This window comes from Perognathus longimembris, chromosome 4 (assembly GCF_023159225.1).
Source record: "Perognathus longimembris pacificus isolate PPM17 chromosome 4, ASM2315922v1, whole genome shotgun sequence".
Classification (NCBI taxonomy): Eukaryota; Metazoa; Chordata; class Mammalia; order Rodentia; family Heteromyidae; genus Perognathus; species Perognathus longimembris.
The window spans coordinates 50,087,593-50,111,792 of NC_063164.1; the positions used below are offsets into that span (position 1 = coordinate 50,087,593).

The 24,200-nt window shown below is 37.1% G+C and overlaps 1 protein-coding gene across 2 annotated transcripts in view; it reads left to right on the forward strand.

The window, feature by feature from the left end:
- The window catches only part of Sp3 (Sp3 transcription factor), a 48,613-nt gene that overhangs the window by 2,216 nt on the left and 22,197 nt on the right, over nt 1–24,200 (forward strand). For both annotated transcript variants that reach the window (XM_048345230.1, XM_048345231.1), the window contains exon 4: nt 7,850–9,209. In XM_048345230.1, the coding sequence (XP_048201187.1) occupies nt 7,850–9,209 (1,360 nt within the window). The remainder of the gene's footprint in view (nt 1–7,849; nt 9,210–24,200) is intronic.

Consider the following 24,200-nt stretch of genomic DNA (forward strand, 5'->3'; position numbering starts at 1 on the left):
CTTTTGGAAGTGTTCTTACGGTGTAGGCATCGGACCGGGAGGAGTTGGTAATGTTATATAGGAACGTGATACGAAATTAGTAACAGATTGTAGATTTAATTGTGGATTTCACATTGGATCGATGCTACAGCTTTAGCAGAGTTCACCTAGTGAAGTTGAAAGCCTTCTCAGTCAGACTTTTTGAGGTGGATTATAGAAGTTGGTCTGTGTGTAATTGTGTTTTGAATAACGAATACTATAAGTCTATAATTGACACAGCTTTGATACTTGGTATATATAGTAGCAAAAACTTAAGGTGTCTAGGCATTAAAAGTTAACTTTCAGGTTAAACTACATTATTGGTAAATACATTTGTAATTTTAGTTTCATATTATACTCTGGACGATGTGAGTAGTTTTAATATCTTAATTGTGCCGTGGTAAACAGGTGACAATATAAAGCATAACATTGTTTGAGAAGCAATGTATTTTTAATCCAGGTATAATAAGTAAACCCTTTTAATAAACTCCCTTTATTCCCGAAGTTTCAAAATAAGTGTTTTGGTTATGTTGAAAAACATTTCTTCTACCTTTATTTTTTAGATTTCAAATAGAACACACTTTTTTTGTAACTATCACTTTACTAGGTTTAAGTATCAGCTTACAAATGGGGGAGGGGAGAAGTGAAAAAGGAACTTACAGTTGAAAATATTATGTATGTAAGTCTCATGGCCAGGAGTAGAAATACTCTTTCCAATTGTAGCGAACTATATTTGTAGCCAAATATATTTGGGTTTTTTTTTGTTTTTGTTTTTTTTGCCAGTCTTGGGGCTTGAACTCAGGGCCTGAGCACTGCCCTTGGCTTCTTTTTGCTCAAGGCTAGCACTCTGCCACTTGAGCCACAGTGCCACTTCTGGCTTTTTCTATATATGTGGTGCTGAGGAATCGAACCCCAAGGCTTCATGTGTATGAGGTGAGCATTTACCACTAGGCCATATCCCCAGCCCCAATTTGTAGCCAAATATATTTGTATAGCATTTTTTAACTCTGAATTATCCAATCCCTACTGACAATACATTTCTCATCAGATGAGCTAGCATCAATCTTAAGAAATAGAGATTTATCAAACACCTTATAATTTGTCAGCCAAAATAAAATTAAAATACAATTTTGTCACAGAAACCTTATAAAGGGTAGATTTGAAAATCTGGTACCTGTGTACAGATATTTTCATGTGAGTAAAGGTAGTAAGATTTAGTTTGCATGTTTCGCTGAACTTTGGTGGGAAAAAATTTTCTGGTTCAAAGTGAATTTCAGATAATTTTTCATTGCACCTCAAAATATAATAAAGTGAGTTTATTTTTTCCATTTAAAGATGGGCTTAGGGGCTAGGAATATGGCCTAGTGGTAAAGTGCTTGCCTCATATACATGAAGCCCTAGGTTCGATTCCTCAGCACCACATATATAGAAAAAAAGCCAGAAGTGGCACTGTGGCTCAAGTGGTAGAGTGCTAGCTAGCCTTGAGCTAAAAGAAGCCAGGGACAGTGCTCAGGCCCTGAGTTCAAGCTCCAGGACTGGCAAAAGAACAAAACAAAACTAAAACAAAAAATTAACTTAGGGAATATACTTCATTATTCAAATTACTGGTGATCATGAGAGAGATATTAGGATTTTTTCTTGTAATTGTGTTTATAAAAATTGTGGAATAATTTCAGTCTACAGGAATCAAATTACAGAATCAAATTACCTTATATCCTTTATCCAGCTTCCCCAAATGTTAACATGGTAGTGTTCCTCCAAACTAGGAAATTAACATTGATCGGATATTACTAACTAAAATAACTACAGACTTTATTTGGAGTTTGCTAGTTTTCCCATTAATGTCCATTTTCTGCTTTGGAATCGAATTCAGGATACCTCGTTGTATATAGTGTGTGTTTAAATACACACGTGCAGTTCAAATTTATACTAGTTTAGCTCAGTATTTTCAAGAGTAAAGGGGTCTTAAAAAGGCAATCAGGAACACTGAAGATGGGGTTTAAGTATTTTGAATTTTGAAATTGTTATAGAAGTATCCTAACCAAGGGTTTTTGTTTACCCTTAGTATAGTGCCTAAGAGGTCTAATCACAAAATAGTCTTACCTGTCCTGCAATACAGATTCCCAAAGATGGTTCTATGGCAAGGTTTCTTTATATTTTATTACTAGAAGCTATGATTAATTTTTTGTAATAAGCCAGGAAATAGAGTAGCAGCTATTAACTTGTCCAAGTTGCATGTGTGAACTTGTGGATTAATTTATTTCATTTGTGAAATAAACTAAGCAAATATGAAAATCATTGCTTAATGTTTGTTATAAATTTAGTGTTCATTAGTTTTACAAATAGAAGTGAACTAAAAAGGATATCTTATTTTTTTTAAGAATACATTTTGCAGTTACTCAAAATAATATTAGGGATTAGGCTGTTGCTTAATGGTTGAATTGCTTGCCTTAGCATTCACAAGGCCCTTGGTTCCATCCCTAGCCTTGCCAAACAAAATAAAATAACAAAAAAGCCCTACAGTCATTGTAACCAATGCATTGAAGTCTTTTTGAGTTCTTCTAAAATCTTGCAGATTTACTTGAATATTTGCTTAAGAATGGTTTTTAGTTTGACTCTACTTTAGTTTCAATCTTGATCTTAGTTATAGTCCTCCTTTTTACATGTTTCTGTCTTTTATAAAATCGATCTGGGGGGCTGAAAGTTCCCCTTCCAAAATATTATATAACTATTGTGAATCTTCTACCCCCTTCCATGTGTACTAAGAAGATACTTCTTTTCTTTTTTCAACTCCACATCCATCATTTTTATGACCAGTAGCATTGGAGACTGCTCTTCTATGTAATGAATTGTTATAGTAGCATCACTGCTGGTGTCACCAACCACTGAGGGCTAATATAGGTTCTGGTTCTTTGTACCTTATTTTGTTTTCACCTATAGAGGGAGAGTTGGAGTGCCTTGTTACAACTTTTTTACAACATCAACTTTCATGATAAATGTTTTGTTCTTTGCCAGTAAGAATGTGAGAGTTACTGAAAAGAACTGCCCTTGCTTTTTTGTTTGTTTTGTTTTGCTTATAATAAACTTTTGTAGTGGGTTGTTTTGCCTGGATTGTGTGTTTTTAATGTCTGTTTTTATTTCTATGGTGTTTACAGTAGTCAACATTTTCATAACTTTGTCAGTTTATTTACTAATTTATCCCTTTCTTTGGTATGGAGTGTACTTTGTTCCATTGTCATATTGATGATAAAATTTCTATTATGAGTGACTGTGTTTAGAAAGTTTTGTAGTTTTGAAATATCTGGGGCTTATTCTCTATGGAATTATGGAAGCAAATGGTTTTAATTTATTTTGTTAGGAGGCTCTAATACATTACTCCAATACAGTTTTATTGTATTTATTTTTATCTGCCATCTCATTTCTATTTTCTTCGTAATTTTAAAATGGCATATCTTCATTCATAAAGTGTATGTTGATATTGTGCTCAGCACAATATTTAGTAACTGTAATGAGATCTTGGGGGTTATGTAGAGCTTTTTTAGTTTTTTTTTGGAGGCAGGGTCATGTTCTGGAACTTAAGATTATCTATCCTGCTTCAGCCTTCTAAGTGCTAAGATTACAGTTGTGCACCATTGCACCTGGCCTTGGGTTTTTTTTTTTTTTAAATAAGCCATTCACCTTATGTTTGTTCACAGAAATTCAGAATACAGGGGCTGAGAATATGGCCTAGTGGTAAAGTGCTTGCCTCGTATACATGGAGCCCTGGGTTCCATTCCTCAGCACCACATAAACAGAAAAAACCATAAGTGGCGCTGTGGCTCAAGTGGCAAAAAGAAGCCAGGGACATGATCAGGCCCTGAGTTTTAAGACTCAGGACTGGCCAAAAAAAAAAAAAAAGTCTCAGAATACATAATTTTTCTTAGATTTATTTTTTTCTTTTTCTAAATGGCCTGAAATGCTGGGGAACAGTTTAGAACAGTTTAGATCTGGAGAGGGGATGACTTGGGCAATATTTACCTACCCTTGTCAATTAAATAGTTATTTTTGAGGAATTCATTGAGTAGACAGGTTATGTTCACTCATGAATATACACTTTATTACTGTTTTGTTTTTTTTTTAATTGTTAGGTGCCATAAGTTTGATTTTGTTTATAAAAGAAAGGAAGAGGGGGGAAGTGCCAGTATCGTCAAGTTTATATGGAAGATTCTGTTATTTTTTTTCTATCAAAAGACTTCCTGTTGTAATTTTAATACCAGACTGAAGTGGAATAATGACAGTGACTTTAATGTCTCTTGCTTCATTCTAAAATGTAAGATGAGTAGGTTTTAACTATTTGGGGTTTTGGTTAGGCCTAGAGATATATGTATAGGGTACTGTTTTTCCGCTTCTATTCTCTTTTTCAGTTTCCGCTGGCACTTCTGTCTTTATGAAATACGGATGTGATTGCACCATTCACTTTTTATTTTTATTTTTATTTATTTTTATTTTTTTATTTTTTTGGCCAGTCCTGGGCCTTGGGCTCAGGGCCTGAGCACTGTCCCTGGCTTCTTCCCGCTCAAGGCTAGCACTCTGCCACTTGAGCCACAGCGCCACTTCTGGCCGTTTTCTGTATACGTGGTGCTGGGGAATTGAACCTAGGGCCTCGTGTATCCGAGGCAGGCACTCTTGCCACTAGGCTATATCCCCAGCCCCTCACTTTTTATTTTTAAGTACCTTTCATTCACTGTCTATAGGACAAAGTCCAAACAATTTAGTGGGATCTACAAGCCATTTATTTACAAATCTCGATAAAAACATTTGGTGCTGTTCTCCATTACTTTTGTCTGAATATGAGCCTTTTCTAGATCAAATTGACTTCAAACTGCATATTGTCCTAGGATTTTTATCATTGTATTGTTTCCATACTTTTATTAATACCTCTTTCTAACTGACCACAGTAAAATATTTTATTCTATTACTTTAAATGTCTTTTATGTCAAATTCCCTTCCCTCTTCCAATCTTCTGTGTTCTCATATAGTGTTTTGATCATACAGCTAGAATATGCCACTTTTTACATTGTACTAGTATATATGCTGGGTCTGCTTGGATAGAGTGAACCATTCAAGAATAGGGATTGCATTGTTTACTCATTTAATCTTGGCAAGGACTCAGTTTTTATTGAGTCAAGGATGAACTATGGCTCATCTTTTTTTTTTGGCCAGTCCTGGGGCTTGGACTCTGGGCCTGAGCTGTCCCTGGCTTTTTTTTGCTCAAGGCTAGCACTCTGCCACTTGAGCCACAGCGCCACTTCTGGTCATTTTCGGTATATGTGGTGCTGGGGAATCGAACCCAGGGCCTCATGTATATGAGGCAGGCACTCTTGCCACTAGGCCATATCCCCAGCCCCTATGGCTCATCTTTTAAAATACAAACTTCACAACTACATGAATATTAGGTGAAGAATCTTTAGTTTCATGAAAATTAGAGATAGAAATTACAGATAGAAATTTAAGATCTTTTGTTTTAATATTTGCACTACATTTTGTAGAGTGGTTAGAATAGTACTTGTTTTAACAATCCTTTTATGGCCATAGGCTCCTTTGGGAATACGATGAAACCCTAGATTACCTGCCCTCTTCCTCATAGTAATTTCTCAAAGAGTTAATATGCTATTTTAGAGGATGCAAAGATCCCATCAAGCCATCTTATATCCTTGGTTGACCTTGTTGGGCTACATGTGTTTCTATGTTTTCTTTGTCTAGTGGAGTTACAGAAAATAAGAAATAATAGTTAATCATATATGGTCTCTTCCTGGAGTCTCCATCTCTAGTGTTAGTAAGGGACACAAATAACAGTATTAGAATGACCTAGGTTTTAGAGATATGCTTAGGTTTTTGTTTTATGTGTTTTTTCATATGTTCCCAAGGGCCTCAGGAAACACGTACATACACACACACATACATACACATACACAGGCGCATGTTCAGACTCAGGCCTTGGGTATTGTCCCTGGACTGTTTTACTCAAGGCATCACTTGAGTTACAGCTCTACTTCTGGCTTTTTTGGTGGTTAATTGGAGATAAGAGTCTCATAGACTTTCCTGCCCAGTAGCTTTGAATACCTCATCTTCATATCTCAGCCTCTGAGTAGCTAGGATCACAGACTTGAGCCACTGGTGCCTAGCAGTCTTTTTGTTTTGTTCTGTTGTTTTTGGTGCCTCCTGGTACTTGAACTCATGATCTGGGCAGTGTTATGAGTTTTTTTTTTGCTCAAGGCTAGTGTTCTACTTGAGCCATAGCTTCTGCTTCTGGCTTTTTGGCAGTTAATTGGAGGTAAGAGTTTGACTGACTTCCTGCCCAAGCTGGCTTTGAACAGTGATCCTCAGATCTCAGCCTCCTGGGTAGCTGGGATTACAGGCATGAGCCATGGTGCCAGGTTTATTAGACTTAAGTATTAAATTTTGTCTTAATCATACCATCTTGATAACTACAAAACTTGCCCCTCAATTTTCTTGTGTGAAAAAGGGGTGATAGTAACACTTGTCATATAGAGTTAATCTCATAAGCCCTTTATCGTGATATTTAGCATGTGAAAGCACAACGTAAGTCTTGTTGCAATTATTCCCTTAAAACTATTACTTTTCAATGTTGACTTGCAGGATTTTATTTTCTGCTTTTCTGAACTGGCATGTTTCTAATCTCACCTAGTCTATGAACTGTGGGATTTATACCTCAGCTTCTTTCAAGTAACAGAATGCAAAACATTTAGGCTTAGCATTCTGCTGCCATGTTAAACTAGGTAAAGCTACTGTATATTCTGCAGCTTTAGATGCTAGAAAAATATTTTAATGGAGTTTCTCTGTTGTGATCATAGGACAACCTTTTCTCACTGAGTTGTTTTTAAGGTCTCTTTGTCAGTCTCTGTAATAGTTGAGGAGAAAACTAAAAAGTGTGATAGCTTGCTAATGGAATAGTTTATACATTAATATACCATAAAAGAATAATTTTTTGAAAACTTACAGCAATAATACACAAATCTTCCTTTCCTGACTCAGCAATAATATACAGATCCTACTTTCCTAACTCCTAACACTGTACTGGTTCTTTTTTGTACAGCAATACAATGTACCTGATTTAGTCATATTTTTAGTAGGTTGTATACTTCTTGAACTCTCTTCATAATTTTTTTTTTTTTTTTTTTTTTTTTGGCCAGTCGTGGGCCTTGGACTCAGGGCCTGAGCACTGTCCCTGGCTTCTTCCCGCTCAAGGCTAGCACTCTGCCACTTGAGCCACAGCGCCGCTTCTGGCCGTTTTCTGTATATGTGGTGCTGGGGAATCGAACCTAGGGCCTCGTGTATCCGAGGCAGGCACTCCTGCCACTAGGCTATATCCCCAGCCCCTCTCTTCATAATTTTGTGAGGCCACTTCTACCTTTAAAAAAAAACTACAGTGTTAGAAATTATAGGTAAGTCAGAAGATAAATTTGTGTAGGTAGACACAGTACACACTTACAGTCCCAGCTACTTGGGAGGCTAGGCAGGAGATCTCATATGCATGAATTCAAGACCATTTTGGGCAACAGTGATACTCTGTCAAACACTCCTGTCCCCCAGTATTTTATAATATTCCAATTAAGACAATCCCTTCCTCCTGTTTAAATAAGATAAGGCTGTCTTGGCAAAATATTAACAACTAGAAGTCATAATTGTTATAGGTTATATAGTGTTTTGTATTTGAACCCTATTATGTTAAGATGACTTTCATTTGCAGGTAGCAGGGTTTGTAATAGTTGAGTTTGAGGATTGTTTTAAATATGTCACAAGCATTACATTTTTTGTTTTCTTTATCCAGACAGGTGATTTGGCTTCTGCACAGTTAGGAGGAGCACCAAACCGATGGGAAGTTTTGTCAACCACACCTTCAGCTATAAAAGATGAAGCTGGTAATCTAGTGCAGATTCCAAGTACTGCTACTTCAAGTGGGCAGTATGTTCTTCCCCTTCAGAATTTGCAGAATCAACAAATATTTTCAGTTGCACCAGGATCAGATTCATCAAATGGTACAGTGTCCAATGTTCAATATCAAGTAATACCACAGATTCCGTCAACAGACGGTCAGCAGGTTCAGATTGGTTTCACAGGTGCTTCAGATAATGGAGGTATAAATCAAGAAAATAGTCAAATTCAGATCATTCCTGGCTCTAATCAAACCTTACTTGCCTCTGGAACACCTCCTGCTAATATCCAGAATCTCATACCACAGACTGGTCAAGTCCAGGTTCAGGGAGTTGCAATTGGTGGTTCATCTTTTCCTGGCCAAACCCAAGTAGTTGCTAATGTGCCTCTTGGTCTGCCAGGAAATATTACCTTTGTACCAATCAATAGTGTTGATTTAGATTCTTTGGGACTCTCGGGCAGTTCTCAGACAATGACTGCAGGCATTAATGCCGATGGACATTTGATAAACACAGGACAAGCTATGGATAGTTCAGACAATTCAGAAAGGACTGGTGAGCGAGTTTCTCCTGATATTAATGAAACTAATACTGATACAGATTTATTTGTGCCAACATCCTCTTCATCACAGTTGCCTGTTACGATAGATAGTACAGGCATATTACAACAAAACACAAATAGCTTGACTACTTCTAGTGGGCAAGTCCATTCTTCAGATCTTCAGGGAAATTATATCCAATCGCCTGTTTCTGAAGAGACACAGGCTCAGAATATTCAGGTTTCTACAGCACAGCCTGTTGTACAACATTTACAACTTCAAGAGTCTCAGCAGCCAACCAGTCAAGCCCAAATTGTGCAAGGTATTACACCACAGACAATCCATGGTGTGCAAGCCAGTGGTCAAAATATATCACAACAAGCTTTGCAAAATCTCCAGTTGCAGCTGAATCCTGGAACCTTTTTAATTCAGGCACAGACAGTGACCCCTTCTGGACAGATAACTTGGCAAACATTTCAAGTACAAGGGGTCCAGAACTTGCAGAATTTGCAAATACAGAACACTGCTGCCCAACAAATAACTTTGACGCCTGTTCAGACACTCACGCTTGGTCAAGTTGCCACAGGTGGATCCTTGACTTCAACTCCAGTTAGTCTAAGCACTGGTCAGTTGCCAAATCTACAGACAGTTACCGTAAACTCTATAGATTCTACTGGCATACAACTACATCCAGGAGAGAATGCTGACAGTCCTGCAGGTGAGTGTTAAATGACATCATGCCATAAAAACTGTAACGAATAGAGAATAATTATCATTAAGTAGTTGTACAAAGGGGTTTCAGTTCAACATGTCATTTTATGAGTACTGTGAGTCTTAATGTCACCAAATTGAGAATTTATTTTTCACTTTAGGAATTCATTAGCATCTGTCTAACTCAGGTGATGCATACTTCTATGTTTATACAATATAAAGGTAGGCATCAACTGTCTTTGAAGTTATTATCTGAAATTTTTTAGTTTTTGAAGTTACGGATTTACTTTTCTGTCATGCCATTTAGATTTCTTGTTTTTCCCTTACAATAATTTAATTTGGCTTATTGATATTGCCAAGCAGTATAAACTTTTTGTTTATATAAAAATAAGGTGTCTTCATTGGCTTTGCTATGATGTAATTTAAGATTTTATAGTATTTGGTTGTGGAATCAGGGTGGCATAGTGAAAATGCAGCACCAAGAGTAAAGAGTAATTATATAGCTAGCTCAGACACTAGTCTGATTTTTGTGTGTGGGTGGAGGGGGGCTAGGTTATTTTTTTCTCTTGCAAATTTACTTTCCTCATGAAATGAAAGTGTTGGGCTGGATAATTAGATCTAGGGTACCTTCTTCTGAAGTTCTTTTGTTTTTTTTTGTGATAGTGGCTATTGAACTTAAGCTGTGTCAGAACTGTTATTATTTTTAGTAAGTATGGATAGATGTTTCAGAAGTTGACTCTTTAGATGTTGTACAAGAATTATATAGTAAAATCTAACTAGTCACTGATTTTTCCTGCCTGTAATAGTACTTAGGACACTTAAGTTTGGAAGGATTGCAGTTTGCAGTTAGAGGCCAGCCCAGGCAGAGAAGTTTGTGAGACTCCTTTTTTTTTTTTTTTTTTTTTTGGCCAGTCCTGGGGCTTGGACTCAGGGCTTCTTTTTGCTCAAGGCTAGCTAGCACTCTGCCACTTGAATCACAGTGCCACTTCTGGCCATTTTCTATATATGTGGTTCTGGGGAATTGAACCCAGGGCCTCATGTATACGGGGCAAGCACTCTTGCCACTAGGCCATATCCCCAGCCCGTGAGACTCCTTTTTAACAGAGAGCTGGATGTGATGCTGTTCACCTGTTATCTTAGCTACAGTGGGAATCCTAAAGTAGGTGGATCACAGCCTAGGCTAGTGCCCAAGCAGGAAGTGAGAGTATTTTGTAAAACTGAAAGGGTTGAAGGTAGGGCTCAGCAATGTAGTGCCTGTTTAGCAAGCATGAGGCCCTGAATTTAAATTCTACTTTGTATTTGGATTTCTTTGGAGATTGTTCTTTTATTATTAGGTAACAAAGTTGGACTGATTGAAATAACCCCATTGCCACTTAAAGATTACCTTTAATTTTACCCTCCAAATCTTTACTTCCCTTCCTACCCCCCCATTTCTGTTTCTCTCTTATTCTCTGAGAAATTTTTTTTATATAGTGCTTAGAACAGTACAATTGCTTGGCAATCTCAGATCTGTATTTGGAAATCCTTTGGTTGTATTTGAATTTTGTGAAGCTGTGGTTTTGAATAGCAGTTCATAAAGTGATTTGTGGATCTTTCGGGATTCTTGAGACCTTTCAAAGGTCCTTTGCATCAAACTACTATTCCTAAAAATACTAAGAATTGTATTTGCTTTGTTCACTGTGTTCACACTTTCAGTGATGGTGGATTGCACTTCTAACTGTACTAGTATTTGCTGTGCTCTTTGTGACTACACTTAACAGTTAAAGTAAAATTCCATTTCCTTGAAATATGACCTGATTTTCACCAAATCTTAGGGTAGCATATCTTTAAAAAAAAAAAGAGTTATTAGGGTATAATTCATACACCCTTTAAAGTATATAGCATAGTAGTGTTTTTTTTTTTGTTTGTTTGTTTTTTGGCCAGTCCTGGGCCTTGGACTCAGGGCCTGAGCACGGTCCCTGGCTTCTTCCCGCTCAAGGCTAGCACTCTGCCACTTGAGCCACAGTGCCGCTTCTGGCCGTTTTCTGTATATGTGGTGCTGGGGAATCGAACCTAGGGCCTCGTGTATCCGAGGCAGGCACTCTTGCCACTAGGCTATATCCCCAGCCCCGCATAGTAGTTTTTAAATGTAGTCATAGACTAGTAGAGTCATAATTATTATCTAATTTTAGAGTAAAAGAAAGCAGCCCATACCTATGACCAGTCATTCTTTATTCCCTCCTCCCCTCAGTTCTTTTTTTCAATTTTTTAAATTAAATTTTATTGATACAGTGATGTACAGAGAGGGTACAGTTACATAATAAGGTAGTGAGTACATTTCTTGTCATATTTGTTATACCCTCCTTCATTTTTCTTTCCCTTCCCTAGTTCAGATAAGCATATATACAATATCCAGTGTACCAGAATCATATACAGTGACCACAGGGGGTTGTACCATGTATCATGTTGTACCTTATATCAGTACCTCATTAATTTTTGACTATTATATTCCATATGTATGGATATATGTTAGTTTTCTGTTGGTAGGCATTAAATTCTTTGTATTTTTTTGCTATTATGAATAATACTACTATGAATATTTATAGTTCCTTTGTTTTTTGAGACATACTTTCTTTTGAGCATATCCATAGAGATGGAATGCTGGAATTTGTAGTTATTCTATGTTTAACTTTTTGAGGAATTACCAAACTTTTTCCAGAGACACAGGCACCATTTTTGTTTTATCAGCAGTGATGAGGGTTCTAGTTTCCCTGAATTATCACTAATGCACATTTTAACCATCTTTTTAAATTTTGACCATCATAGTTGGGTGTTAAGTGATGCCCATTTCCACTGTATGTCTTTATAATGTTCTTTGTGACAAAACGGGAAATAGGATTTAACAAAGCATATCAAAATAAGAACTAGTTTTGGAAAAAGTGTTTCTCCCCCCCACCCCTAGTTACAGGAGTTACAAGCTGAATTCTTCTCTCATTTTCATGAAACATTGTTTTTTTCCCCTTTGTCAGAACCACTGCCAAACTATGGTTTTTGATACCTCATGTATTAAGTGACAGATATTTTTTGCAAAAAATATGAAGTCAACTTGTCCCTTGAACTAAATGAAGTCAACTTGTCACTTGAACTAGACTGGCAATTGTATATCTTACCAGTGATAAATTTGGGCTTTCCTTGGAAAAGTGAGAGTTTTGGATGGCTCCAGTCTACTACATGAGATTGATAGCTTCTTAATACTTACATTTTTCTGATGAGATGGATGGAGATATTAACAATAGGATTTTTTGATATTATAAATGTGCCAGCACTCAGAACATCTATACGAAAGCTCTTTAAGAATCAGGAGTTTTCACATGATAACTCATTGTCCATTCAAAGCTCAAGATAGACCCCCCAACAGTATGGAAAGATTTATGATTTCACATTTAAATTGACTTTCAAGAAATTGCTACTTGTGAGCTTTGGTGTAGTATTAAAGAACATTCACAATTGACCAAAAGACTATTAAATTATTCCTTCCTTTTCCAGCCACATGTCTCTGTGAAATTAGATACTATTAAATGTGCTTCAGCCCAAAACACCTATTCTAAGAATTGAATGCACAAATAGACCTGGGACTTCACCTTCTTTTCATCTAGGCATTACATTGATTTGTAAAAATGTAAAACATGTTTTTTCTTTTAATTAAACTATTGTTTTGGTTAATAGTTTTTCATTAAATGTTAATATATATTAGAGTATAATGGATTTACTTATTTGGTGCTGGAGATTAAACCCAAGTCTTTACATATACCAGGCAAGTATCTACTAGATTTATTTATTTTTTTTTTTTTTGGCCAGTCCTGGGCCTTGGACTCAGGGCCTGAGCACTGTCCCTGGCTTCTTCCGCTCAAGGCTAGCACTCTGCCACTTGAGCCACAGCGCCACTTCTGGCCGTTTTCTGCATATGTGGTGCTGGGGAATCGAACCTAGGGCCTCGTGTATCCGAGGCAGGCACTCTTGCCACTAGGCTTATATCCCAGCCCCTACTAGATTTATTTTTAAGTGAATTTGGATGCTGAGAATTTGTTTTTTTCTAATTGGTGAAATAAGTACCTTCATATATGTGTCCAACATGACCAAAACTTTGGGGAACTCTCAGTTATACTTGCAAGTGAGGACTTCAGGATTGGGTGTGGCTTAATGCTATATTAGTGTGTTAGAGAAGTCTCAAGTTTGTTTTCAAAGCACACAAAGAATAGACAATTCTTAAACATTAGAAAATACTGAAATAGTCTAAAATCATTTAAAAATAGTTTTTAGAAATCAGCTTTTGATGACTATGTTGTGGGGTATGGTACATGTTAAACATCTGGAAAATTTTGTGAATTTTTGTTGGTTATGAAATTAGGTTGGTATAAAACACTAAGTGTGTATGTAGAATTAATTTACTTTCAGATGTTAACAAAATGGAAATACTGTGAATTAAATATAAAATAGAATTTTTGGTGCCAGACTGGGATTTGAATTAGGACCTCAAAGTCTCCTTTGGTTTTTGTTAGTTAATTCGTAATAAACTCTTGAATTCATCTGCATAGGTTAGCTTCAAACTATGATTCTCAGATCTCATCCTCAGGGTTGGGCCAATTTATATTTATCTATTTGGTGCCAGTCCTGGGACTTGAGCTCTGGGCCTGGGCCCTGTCCCTGAGCTTTTGTGCTCAAGGCTAGTACTCTACCACTTGAACCACAATTCTACTTTTGACTTTTTTGGTGGTTAATTGAAGGTAAGAGTCTGTTTTTAAACTGCAATCCTCAGATCTCAGCCTCCTGAGTAGCTAGGATTGCAGGTGTGAGTCACTAGTGCCTGGCCAAAATGTAATTTTTAAGGTGTTAATTTAGTTTATGGATTGGTAGCTTGAAAAGGTGAAATGAAACACACAGAAGGCCAGTACATTTGAACTTTGTTCCAATTTTAAAGGAATGGTGAATTTGGAAAAGTAAAGTTGAAAGCTGGCCAGTACATTTGAATTTTGTTCCAGTTTTGGAAATTTTGGATATCAAAATCTGGTGTTTAGTCTGATCTGGAGATAAAATAGGAGTACCAGTTGTAGTGATTAGATGAAATTATTGAAATCATATGTAAGTCAAAGCTGGTTGTTTTTTTCTCCTAGTACTAAGGTTTGAATTCAGGTCCTCATGCTTGCTAGGGTAACAAAACTAAGCTACATCTCTAGCCCTGTTGTTCACTGGTTATATTTAGGACAGGGTCACCTTACATTCCACCTTTGTGCTCACTTGCTTGCAGTCCACCTACTTTGGGCTGTTGGAGCTAGTAACACAGGCCTGACCCACTGTATACAACTTCCCTTTCATGGAGATGAAGTTTCATGGACTTTGCAGCTTATGCTGGCATGGCACTGTAATCTTCCTGATTCTAGCCTCATATAGCCTGGCTTGACAGGTACATACACCACTGCATCAGGTATGGTTTAAGGGGTCTTGGAAACCTTGCTTACCATATTGGTCTGAAACCATAATTCTGTTCTTAGCCTCTCAAGTAGTTAGACATACAGACATAAGCCATCAGCACCTGGCCAACTCATAATTTCTTAATCTTTTGTTGTATGGTAGAGTCTCACAGGAACTTAACACTCCTCTCAATTTAATTTAGAAAGAAACTTCCTCTAGAGCTTTGAAATGCACGATTTTTTTTTTTCCACTATTGGGGCTTGGACTATTATTAGGGCCTGAGCACTGTCCCTGGCTTCTTTTTGCTCAAGGCTAGCACTCTGTCAACTTGAGCCACAGCGCCACTTCTGGCCGTTTTCTATATATGTAGTGCTGAGGAATTGAACCTAGGGCTTCATGTATAGGAGGCAAGCACTCTTGCCACTAGGCCATATTCCCAGCCCCGAAATGCATGAATTTCTAGGGAAGGAATTGAATAGAAAAGGGGTTGGGTAAAATAGTACTGAGTTTGAATTATTTCTCCATGCTTTTCAAATACAGTGTCTAGCATAGAAGCAAGTTAACTAGGCATATGAGGACATGAGGCACCACAACTAAAACCAGTAGAAACAATAGAAATAGATCAGTTTATTGGAACTCCAGATAGTAGAAATTTGAGAATGTGGACTAAAGTGTTTATTATGGTCTAAGAGATAAAAGCTAGTAAGTTTGAACATTTTTTCCCACCAAATTGGAAACTATAACAAAAATGTATTGCAGATTTGTAAAACTCAAGAACTAAATGATCTGTATATACAGACCAGGATTTGAACTTCTGCTTCTTAGGCAAGCCCTCTATCACTTCAGCCCCAGAGAACTGAAAATTTTCAGTCTTCAAAATTGAAAAAACCTTGGTGGTTGAGTCCTAGGGTACTGACAATATTTAAAGGGTGAGAAGTAGAGAAGGATAGCAAAAGGAGGAAATTAGACCTCCAGGAGACAGTAAAGCCAAGCTAGTAAACCATCTAAGAAAGGTAGAGGTAGAGCTTATATTATAAGTTGTAGAGAGGATATCTAGTACAGTAAGAAAGTAGGAGAAATACAATGATCATCAGGACCCTTAAGTGGTTTCAGTGAAGTGCAGGGAAGAAAAGCTGAGTAAAATGACTTAAAAGGAGAGAAATAAAGAAGAAATAGAGGCAGTAATTACAGACCAGATTTTTTTTTTTTTGAGGATTATCAAGGTAGAAGAGAATAGATGGAAGTAGAGTTGGTCAAGGGGGAAATTCTGTAAACATCTCAATGAAGATTGGGAAATAGATTCTGAAAGGTGTAATAGGGGAAATATTTTGCTAATGAGACAGGCAATATGTAATGTAGAACACTTTTAGAAAAGAGGATAATTATAACAGGACAGTTATGGTTAGAACTTTACTATTGCAGGTAAGTTTATTAAAAGCCATCTAACAAGAACTATATTCCAGGGGTGTAGGTGTGTGTGTGTGTGTTTGTGTATATATATGTATGTATGTGGTGTGTGTGAGTGACAAACTGAAGCTGGGCCCTGGTGGCTCATGTAATCCTAACTACTCAGCCAGCCTGGGTAGGGAAGTCTGTAAGATTCTTAGCTCCAATTAACTACCAAAAAGTTGAAAGTGGAGCTGTGGTGAAGTGGTAGAGTGCTAGCTTTGAGTGGGTAAAAAAGGTTAAGGATAAGTCTCAGGCCTTGAGTTCAAGCCCTATGACCAGTACCCCCCCCCCCCCCCAAAAAAAAGAAAGAAGCTGAAATGGGTAGAGGAGCAAGTGTTCGAAATTTGAGGAGGAAGTGGTTACCTGAATAATTGAAATGATCACCTGAATAATCTGGAAATTGGAATGGAAGTGAAAAAATTGGCTTGAATAATAAGCATTTTTTATTCAGTTACCTTTAGTTGCTGGAGTGCTGTTAATATTTCTCAAGAAAAGTCCCAAGTCCTTTTGATTCTTTTCTTTCATGTTTTATGAGCTCTTCTCCATACTTGTTTTGTTAGTTTGGCTCTTACTGTCCCGTGAGGCAGTGTTTATCAACATCTAATCTTGTTTTCCATGCCTGTAATCTTTTCCTCTACCTAGTACATTAAATAATTAAGAAATAATGTATTCATATTCTGAATCCATGTCTCAGTGTTTTTTAAGTCTAGTACTAGCTAGAATAAGGAGGCTAATACTGGAAGACTATGGTTTCGAACTGCGGTCCTTAGATCTTAACCCCTGAGTACCTAGGATAACAGGGATAAGCTGTTGGTGTCCAGCTTGGGATTTTTTTCCAAACTATTGCTTGATGTGTTACGATAAAATTTTGTGTTCTAAATAAATATTTAGATATTTGGGGGCAAAAGAGAAGTGGATAAACTCCTTAACTGCCAAGGTTCAGCCTTTTTGGTTTATGTCTTTTAATAGTCAGCTTACAGGCTGACCCTTACATGGATAATATATAAAGATATGACTTGGGTAAAAAAACAAAGGGGGTGAAATAGTGAAGCAGCCAGATGCCATAGGCTCATGCCTATAATCTTAGTTACTTAGAAGGTTGAGATGTGAGGATCTTGGTTGGAAGCCAAGCAAAAAGCTTGAACTAGAGGCATAGCTCAAGTGGTAAAGTACCAACTATGGGTGAAAAGGTCAAATATGCAACACTGAATTTAAGCCTTTGCTACTACATACTCTCCCCCTCCCCCCAATAGGGAAATATTTAATTAGAAGAAATAATTCAAAGTGATTTTAGATAAGGTTTACTGGGTTATTTAAAGCATTTTCTATTTCTGGTAAGATGATACAAATTAATGTTTTTGATCTACAGAAAGTGTAGCAAGTAATCTCTGTAGAAAAAAATAACACTTCCTGATGGTATTAATATATGAAATCTCTTTTAAACAGTTTGAAAGTCTCTGTGCTACAGCTAATGTTAGTCACTGTGACCATCTTCATTTTGAGGACCTTCAGTTTCTTGGGCCTGATCAAACCAGTGTTTATACATGATTTTAACAATCCTGGCTGGTTTCTAAGTATAAAACTGGGAAGATGTAGATTAAAAGGAGTAACAGGTATTGTGACCTGGAAATGGGTTAGAGTTGAGACAAAGCAGAGAAACAAGTAAATGACAAAGCATTTGATCAATGTTCCGTGGTTTTGTCTAATGTTTATAGGTTACTTTCAGTAATAAATAGGGCTTACTAGACAAAGACTAGATAAGACTAGACTAGATAAGAATCTGAACCTCTCTTGGCAGCTTGACTTATGCCTGTAATCTCAGCCCATAATCCTGGGCAAAAGGTAGTGAGACCCCATCTTAACCAATTAAATAGCTGGGCATTATGGTACATTTTTTTAACCCAGCTACATGAGACATGTTAAGTAGGAAGATCAAGGACCAAGGCCAGCATGGGCAAAAACTTGAGACTATTGGAAAAATAACTAAAACCAACAGAGCTGAGGATGTCCAGCTCTAAAAAGCCTAACTAAAAACCTGGGACATTTTTTTCTGTTCTGATTTTTTGAGAGATGATTTCAGGTCCAGGTTGGCCTTGAACTGAATTAAGATTGATCCTCCTGCCTTAAACTCCTCAGTGCTCAAATTATAGCTATTGCGCCATGCCCAACTAAAATCTGTTATTTTGGGGAATATTTTAAGAGAGGGCTTTCATCATGATAGAGTGGAATAGGGCTGGGGATATGGCTACTGGCAAGAGTGCCTGCCTCATATACATGAGGCCCTGGTTCGATTCCCCAGCACCACATATACAGAAAATGGCCAGAAGTGGCGCTGTGGCTCAAGTGGCAGAGTGCTAGCCTTGAGCAAAAAGAAGCCAGGGACAGTGCTCAGGCCCTGAGTCCAAGGCCCAGGACTGGCAAAAAAAAAAAAATGATGGAGTGGAATATTGTTCTCTTAATTGACTTCTCTTTAATACACTTACCTAGTAGTTCAGAGTGAATAAGATGAAGCTAATGTTTCATTATCCATAGTGTATTAGTTGCAGATTACATAAGTCTTTTCGCACATATTTGTGGTAAGTCTGTAAAATGAGATGTGTAAGGCATTTTATTTTAGAAAACTAGTTATTTCCAGGTATGTGCCTGTTTGTGTTCATATACTGAAGAAGGTTGTATTGTTTAGGAAGAATATTCCTGATATTATCTTCAGGCTAATAGAAAAAATACCAACGTATTTGAAACAAAGGAAGATTAATAAAGGATTAGTTTTAATCCAGGAAAGGAAGCTGTCATAGACAAGTAATAATTTGTGTCTAAGGAGATTGTATTTTGGGATAAGATTATTTAATGTAAAAGCAGAAAGTATATGTGTGTGTGAGAGAGAGAAAGGAAAAAAAAATAACCGCATAACTGCGTAAATAGTAAAGAAATAAAAAGTACTAAGGAAACAAAGTTTAGTTTAAAGCCTGTTCCTTAAAGTATTTTTCCCCTCTTTTTAGCATCAAGTGATGTCATGTTTTTAGGAACCCTTGTGTATAATTTAGAATTATCCCCTTGAAAGTTGGAAAAAAATTTACTTGGTGGACCTGAAATGCCCAGAGGAATCTGAATAGTTATAAAAATCTAATTAAACAATATGTGAGATTTTATGACTATCTTGTAATTCTGTTTAGGTGCTTTTTATGACAAAATGTAAATAAAATGAACTTTGGGAATCAAGTGAAGCATTTTCATTTGCTTAAAAAATTGAAGGCAGAGAATATGAAAGACTTTGATAAGAACAAAGTCTTTTTTTTTTGTTTTTTTTTTGTTTTTTTTTTTGCCATTCCTCCAGCTTGGACTCAGAGCCTGAGCACTGTCCCTGACTTCTTTTTGCTCAGTGCTAGCACTCTACCACTTGAGCTACAGCACCACTCTGGCCTTTTCTGGCTTTTTCTATTTAGTTGGTGCTGAGGAATTGAACCTAGGGCTTTGTGCATTGTAAAGCAAGCACTGTACTGCTAAGCCCAAGAACAAGGTCTTAATAATATGTTATTGATAAAGAAGAGTGTCTCATCATCAACAATGCTATAATTCATATTTATATTATAATTCATTTATAATTCATATAATCCATTATAATTCATACAATCCAGTATTAGCTATTTAATTAAGTATGCTTATTCTAGATTTCATAAGTCAGTTAAGAATTTACCTTAAATATTCTGTTAACTCTTGATAAATAATTTGTGGCTAGTTTTAGAAAGATTTTTAGGATTTTTCTGGTAACGTTTTTAATAGAAATCAAGTCACATCCTGAGCTTTTAGTTCTTAATATTGAAACTTGTGTCTCTAATCACATTGTATGCTTTTGTGTGTTTTATTACTTAAATTTTATTTTAGCTCTCAGGTGTGTAGGAATTTTTCTCTTGTGAAATTAGTGTTTTACGTCTGCACTAGATAAGCTTGTTTTAGAGACCTATTTATTTTTGCTGGTCTTGGGTCTTGAAATCAGGGCCTGGGCGCTGTCCCTGAGCTTCTTTGTACTCAAGGTTAGCCTACTACCACTCAAGCCTCAGCACCACTTCTGTCTTTTTCTGAGTAGTTTATTGGAGATGAGAGTCTCATGGACTTTCCTGCCAGGGCTGGCTTTAAGCCGTGATCTCAGATCTCAGCCTCCTGAGTAGCTAGGATTTACAGGTGTGAGCTGCCTGTGCTGGCTGTTTTGCAGATCTTCATGATAGAAAATAGACATAATACAATATGACAGTACTTGTGTTTTACAAGTTTTTTAGCGGGGGGGTGGTGGTGGTGGTATTACTAGTCCTGGGCTTTGTAAGGTTTTTAAATGTGGTAAGCAGTTATTTTTGAATTTCTGTTTAAATCACTTAAGGATTGTTGAGGGTTTTACTTTGCATTGAAATAGTTTTACCTCAAAGATGAAGTCAGGTTTCAAGCTATCTTATTAGCACACGTTAATAGTAAAAAAAATTCTTATATATGGTTTTGTAGGTGTGTACAGTATATTTTGAACACGTTCAGTCTCCATTATATTTCTTTAACCCTTTCGATGAGTTTCATAATGCTGTCTTCACAGATATATATGTAACATACTTAATATTCACCCATTTAGTCCCTCTTCCCTGCTACACTGATCTCTAACCCCACAAAGTCCCTCTTTCCACTCATTTCCTATCATGCTCCTCCTCATCATTTTAAGTCTAGATTTCTACACATGAGTAAAAATATGTAATATTTGGCATCTTGAGTTTAGTTTGCTTTGCTCAACATTCTATACATGTTCCTACAGATGTCATAATTTTATTCTCTTTGTGGCTGAATAATACTTCATGGCGTTATGTATATTTTCTTTATCCATTCATCAGTTGTTGGGTACCTGCTGATTGTACAATTTGGATATTGTGAACAGTACTTCAATAAACATGGGTATGTATGTATCTGTTTTGTGTGCTGATCTGTATTCCTTGAGGTGGCTGTATACCCAATAGTGGTATACCTGAGCCATGAGGTGGGTCTATTTTCAGTTATCCCCCCGCCCCCATACCAGAGTTTGAATTCAGAACCTTGACTTCCTTCGTGCTATACCATTTGAGCGCCATGTCTCTAAGCCCTGCTTTTTACTGATGTGGGGTCTTTTCTGTTTGAGCTGGACTCAAACTGTGATCCTAGGCTCTCAGTCTCCTGAGTTAGGATTACAAACTCGAACAAGCATAATTTAGGATTACAAACATGAACTAGCATACTTTTAGTGTCCTGATAAACTTCCAGATTGATTTTCATAGTGGTTGTACTCGTTTTCATTCCCACCAGCAGTGTTTGAGCGGTCCTTACCGCGGCCTGTTTGCCAGCATTTGTTGTTTTATGATTGTCATTTTGACTGGTGTGAGGTGGAACTTTCTCATGTATTAGCCATTGTGCTGCTTCTGAGAACTATACAGCTCATTTGCCCATTTATTATTTGGATTATTTCTGCTGGTTAAGTTTTTGATTTCTTTGTATATTTGGATATTAATCCTTTATCTGTTGAATAGCTGGGGAAGATTGTCTTCTATTCTGTGGACTGTTTTTTTATTTTAGAAATTTTGTAGAAACTTTTATTGGATGCAGTTCCATTTGCCAATTCTTACTCGTATTTCCTGGGCAGTTGGAGTCCTAGTCACAATAATTGCCTGTGCATGTATGTTCCAGTGTTTTTCTTTCTTTCTTTCTTTCTTTTTATTTATTTATTTATTTATTTTTGCCAGTCCTGGGGCTTGGACTCAGGGCCTGAGCACTGTCCCTGGCTTCTTCCCGCTCAAGGCTAGCACTCTGCCACTTGAGCCACAGCGCCACTTCTGGCCGTTTTCTGTATATGTGGTGCTGGAGAATTGAACCCAGGACCTCATGTATATGAGGCAGGCACTCTTGCCACTAGGCCATATCCCCAGCCCGTTCCAGTGTTTTTGTATAGTTTCAAATCTTATGTTAAGATCTTTGATTTATTCTGAACTTGGGTCTAGCTTCACTCATCTCCAGTGAGCTGCCCAGAACCATATATATGTTAAAGATGTGAGAAAAACTCTTTACTATAAAAGTAGATAGTTTCCTTTCTGTCAATCTTGTAAGAATTGTTTGTCTGAAAAATTCCTGCCTTGGCATTACAGTTTACTTAAGTTCTTTTCACTTTAATTAAAAATCCTATTAAAAGCTCTTTGACTTTTAGTTAAATCCAGTTAAAGAAGCCACATCCTTTTGCAGACTAACCTGAACTCAGGCCATTCTGAGCAGAGGGGCAGGATCTGCTGGATTAGGGATAAAAAGGAAACAAACAGCTTGCATGCTCTATGTGCTTGCCAGATTTTTGGCTGATGGCACACTCTTCTGCAGAAGTAAACTTTGCCTTGTTGGCGTCTTTATCAGAGCCATTTCTAACAAAGAGGCTCTCTCTTCTCCAACACATGTTTTTGGTTCCTTTGTCAAACATCAGATGTGGGTTTATTTACAGGTCTTCTTTTATGTTCCATTTGGGTTTTATGTCTTTTGTGCCAAAATCAAGCTGTTTTTACTATGGCTATAGTTTGGCTATAGGTTTGTCAGGATTATTTATAAAGCATCTGCTCATTGTATTTTTTTTTATCTCCATTTTCTTAATTTCATCCTTTTTTTCCTAGGGGTTGAAGGTCCTTTACATGAGAGCTCTCTTTTGATATAGCTGTAAACATCTTAGCAATGGCTTTGCTATATCCTAGCGGTTGTATTTTTATTGTATTTTTATTTTAAAGATTCTAGGACACTCACCCCATGTGTTTCTTATAGCCCACTATCATTCAACAGTATATTTTTTCAGGTGTGAGCCACTAATGTCTGGCTTTACTGATTTATGTTTTTGTTATTTTTTTTAGCCTCCAGGTACTTGGATTTTTTCTGTAGTTTCTTTCTTAGTTGGTTTCTGATCTTATTCCATTGTAACCCGGTAAATACGAGAGGAAATTTCAATCTTCTACTAAGACTTGGTTTATGTCCTAAAATATGACTAATGGAGAAAGTTCCACAGGCTTCCGAAAAAAATGTGTATTGTGTAGCTGCTAGATGAAATACTCAGTAGGTGTCTGTTAAGTTCATTTGGTCCGTAGTATCAATTTTGAGAGAGAGAGAGAGAGAGAGAGAGAGAGAGAGAGAGAGAGAGAGAGAGAGAGAGAGAGTGTGTGTGTGTGTGTGTATTGTTTGATGTGGATGGCTTATTGGAGGTCTCCTATTACTGTGTGTGGTCTCCCTATGCTTGTAAGTTCAGTAGTAGTTATTTAATGAAAGTAGATGTGCCAATGTTTTATGTGTATGTTTTAACAATTGTTTTCCTTCTCTTGATGGATTGCTCCATTTTTTAATATGAAATGACTATCTCTTCTGAGTAATGTGGTTTTGAAGTTTGCTTTATCAGATATGGGTGTAGCTACTCTTAAGGCTGCTCTATAGCCTGCTCTTTTTTTTTTTTTTTTTTTTTTTGGCCAGTCCTGGGCCTTGGACTCAGGGCCTGATCACTGTCCCTGGCTTCTTTTTGCTCAAGGCTAGCACTCTGCCACTTGAGCCACAGCGCCTCTTCTGGTTATTTTCTATATATGTGGTGCTGAGGAATCGAACCCAGGGCTTCATGTATATGAGGCAAGCCCTCTTGGCACTAGGCCATATTCCCAGCCCCTAGCCTGCTCTTAAGGTCCATTTATTTGGAAAATCTTTTATCTTTTTGTCCTATGCTAATGACCTTACCTTATGTATTTCATCCTAAGATGAGCATTATCTTGTCTTTGCCAATGAGATGTATTACTTGTAGGAAGCAAATGGTTGGGTCTTGCTTTTTAAACCAACATTGCTGTTCTTGTCTTTGTTGGTTTGTTAGGCGCCAGTCTCAGGGTTTGAACTCCCTTTTGCCCAGGGAAAATGCTCTACCACTTGAACCAGAGCTCTACTTCTGGCTTTTTTGGTGGTTAATTGGAGATCAGTCTCATACTATGCTTCCCCAAGCTAGCTTTGAATTTGAACCTCAATTCTCAGATCTCAGCCTCTTGAGTAATTGGGATTACAGGTGTTAGCTACCAGCACCTGGCCTGTTCTTGTCTTTTGATTG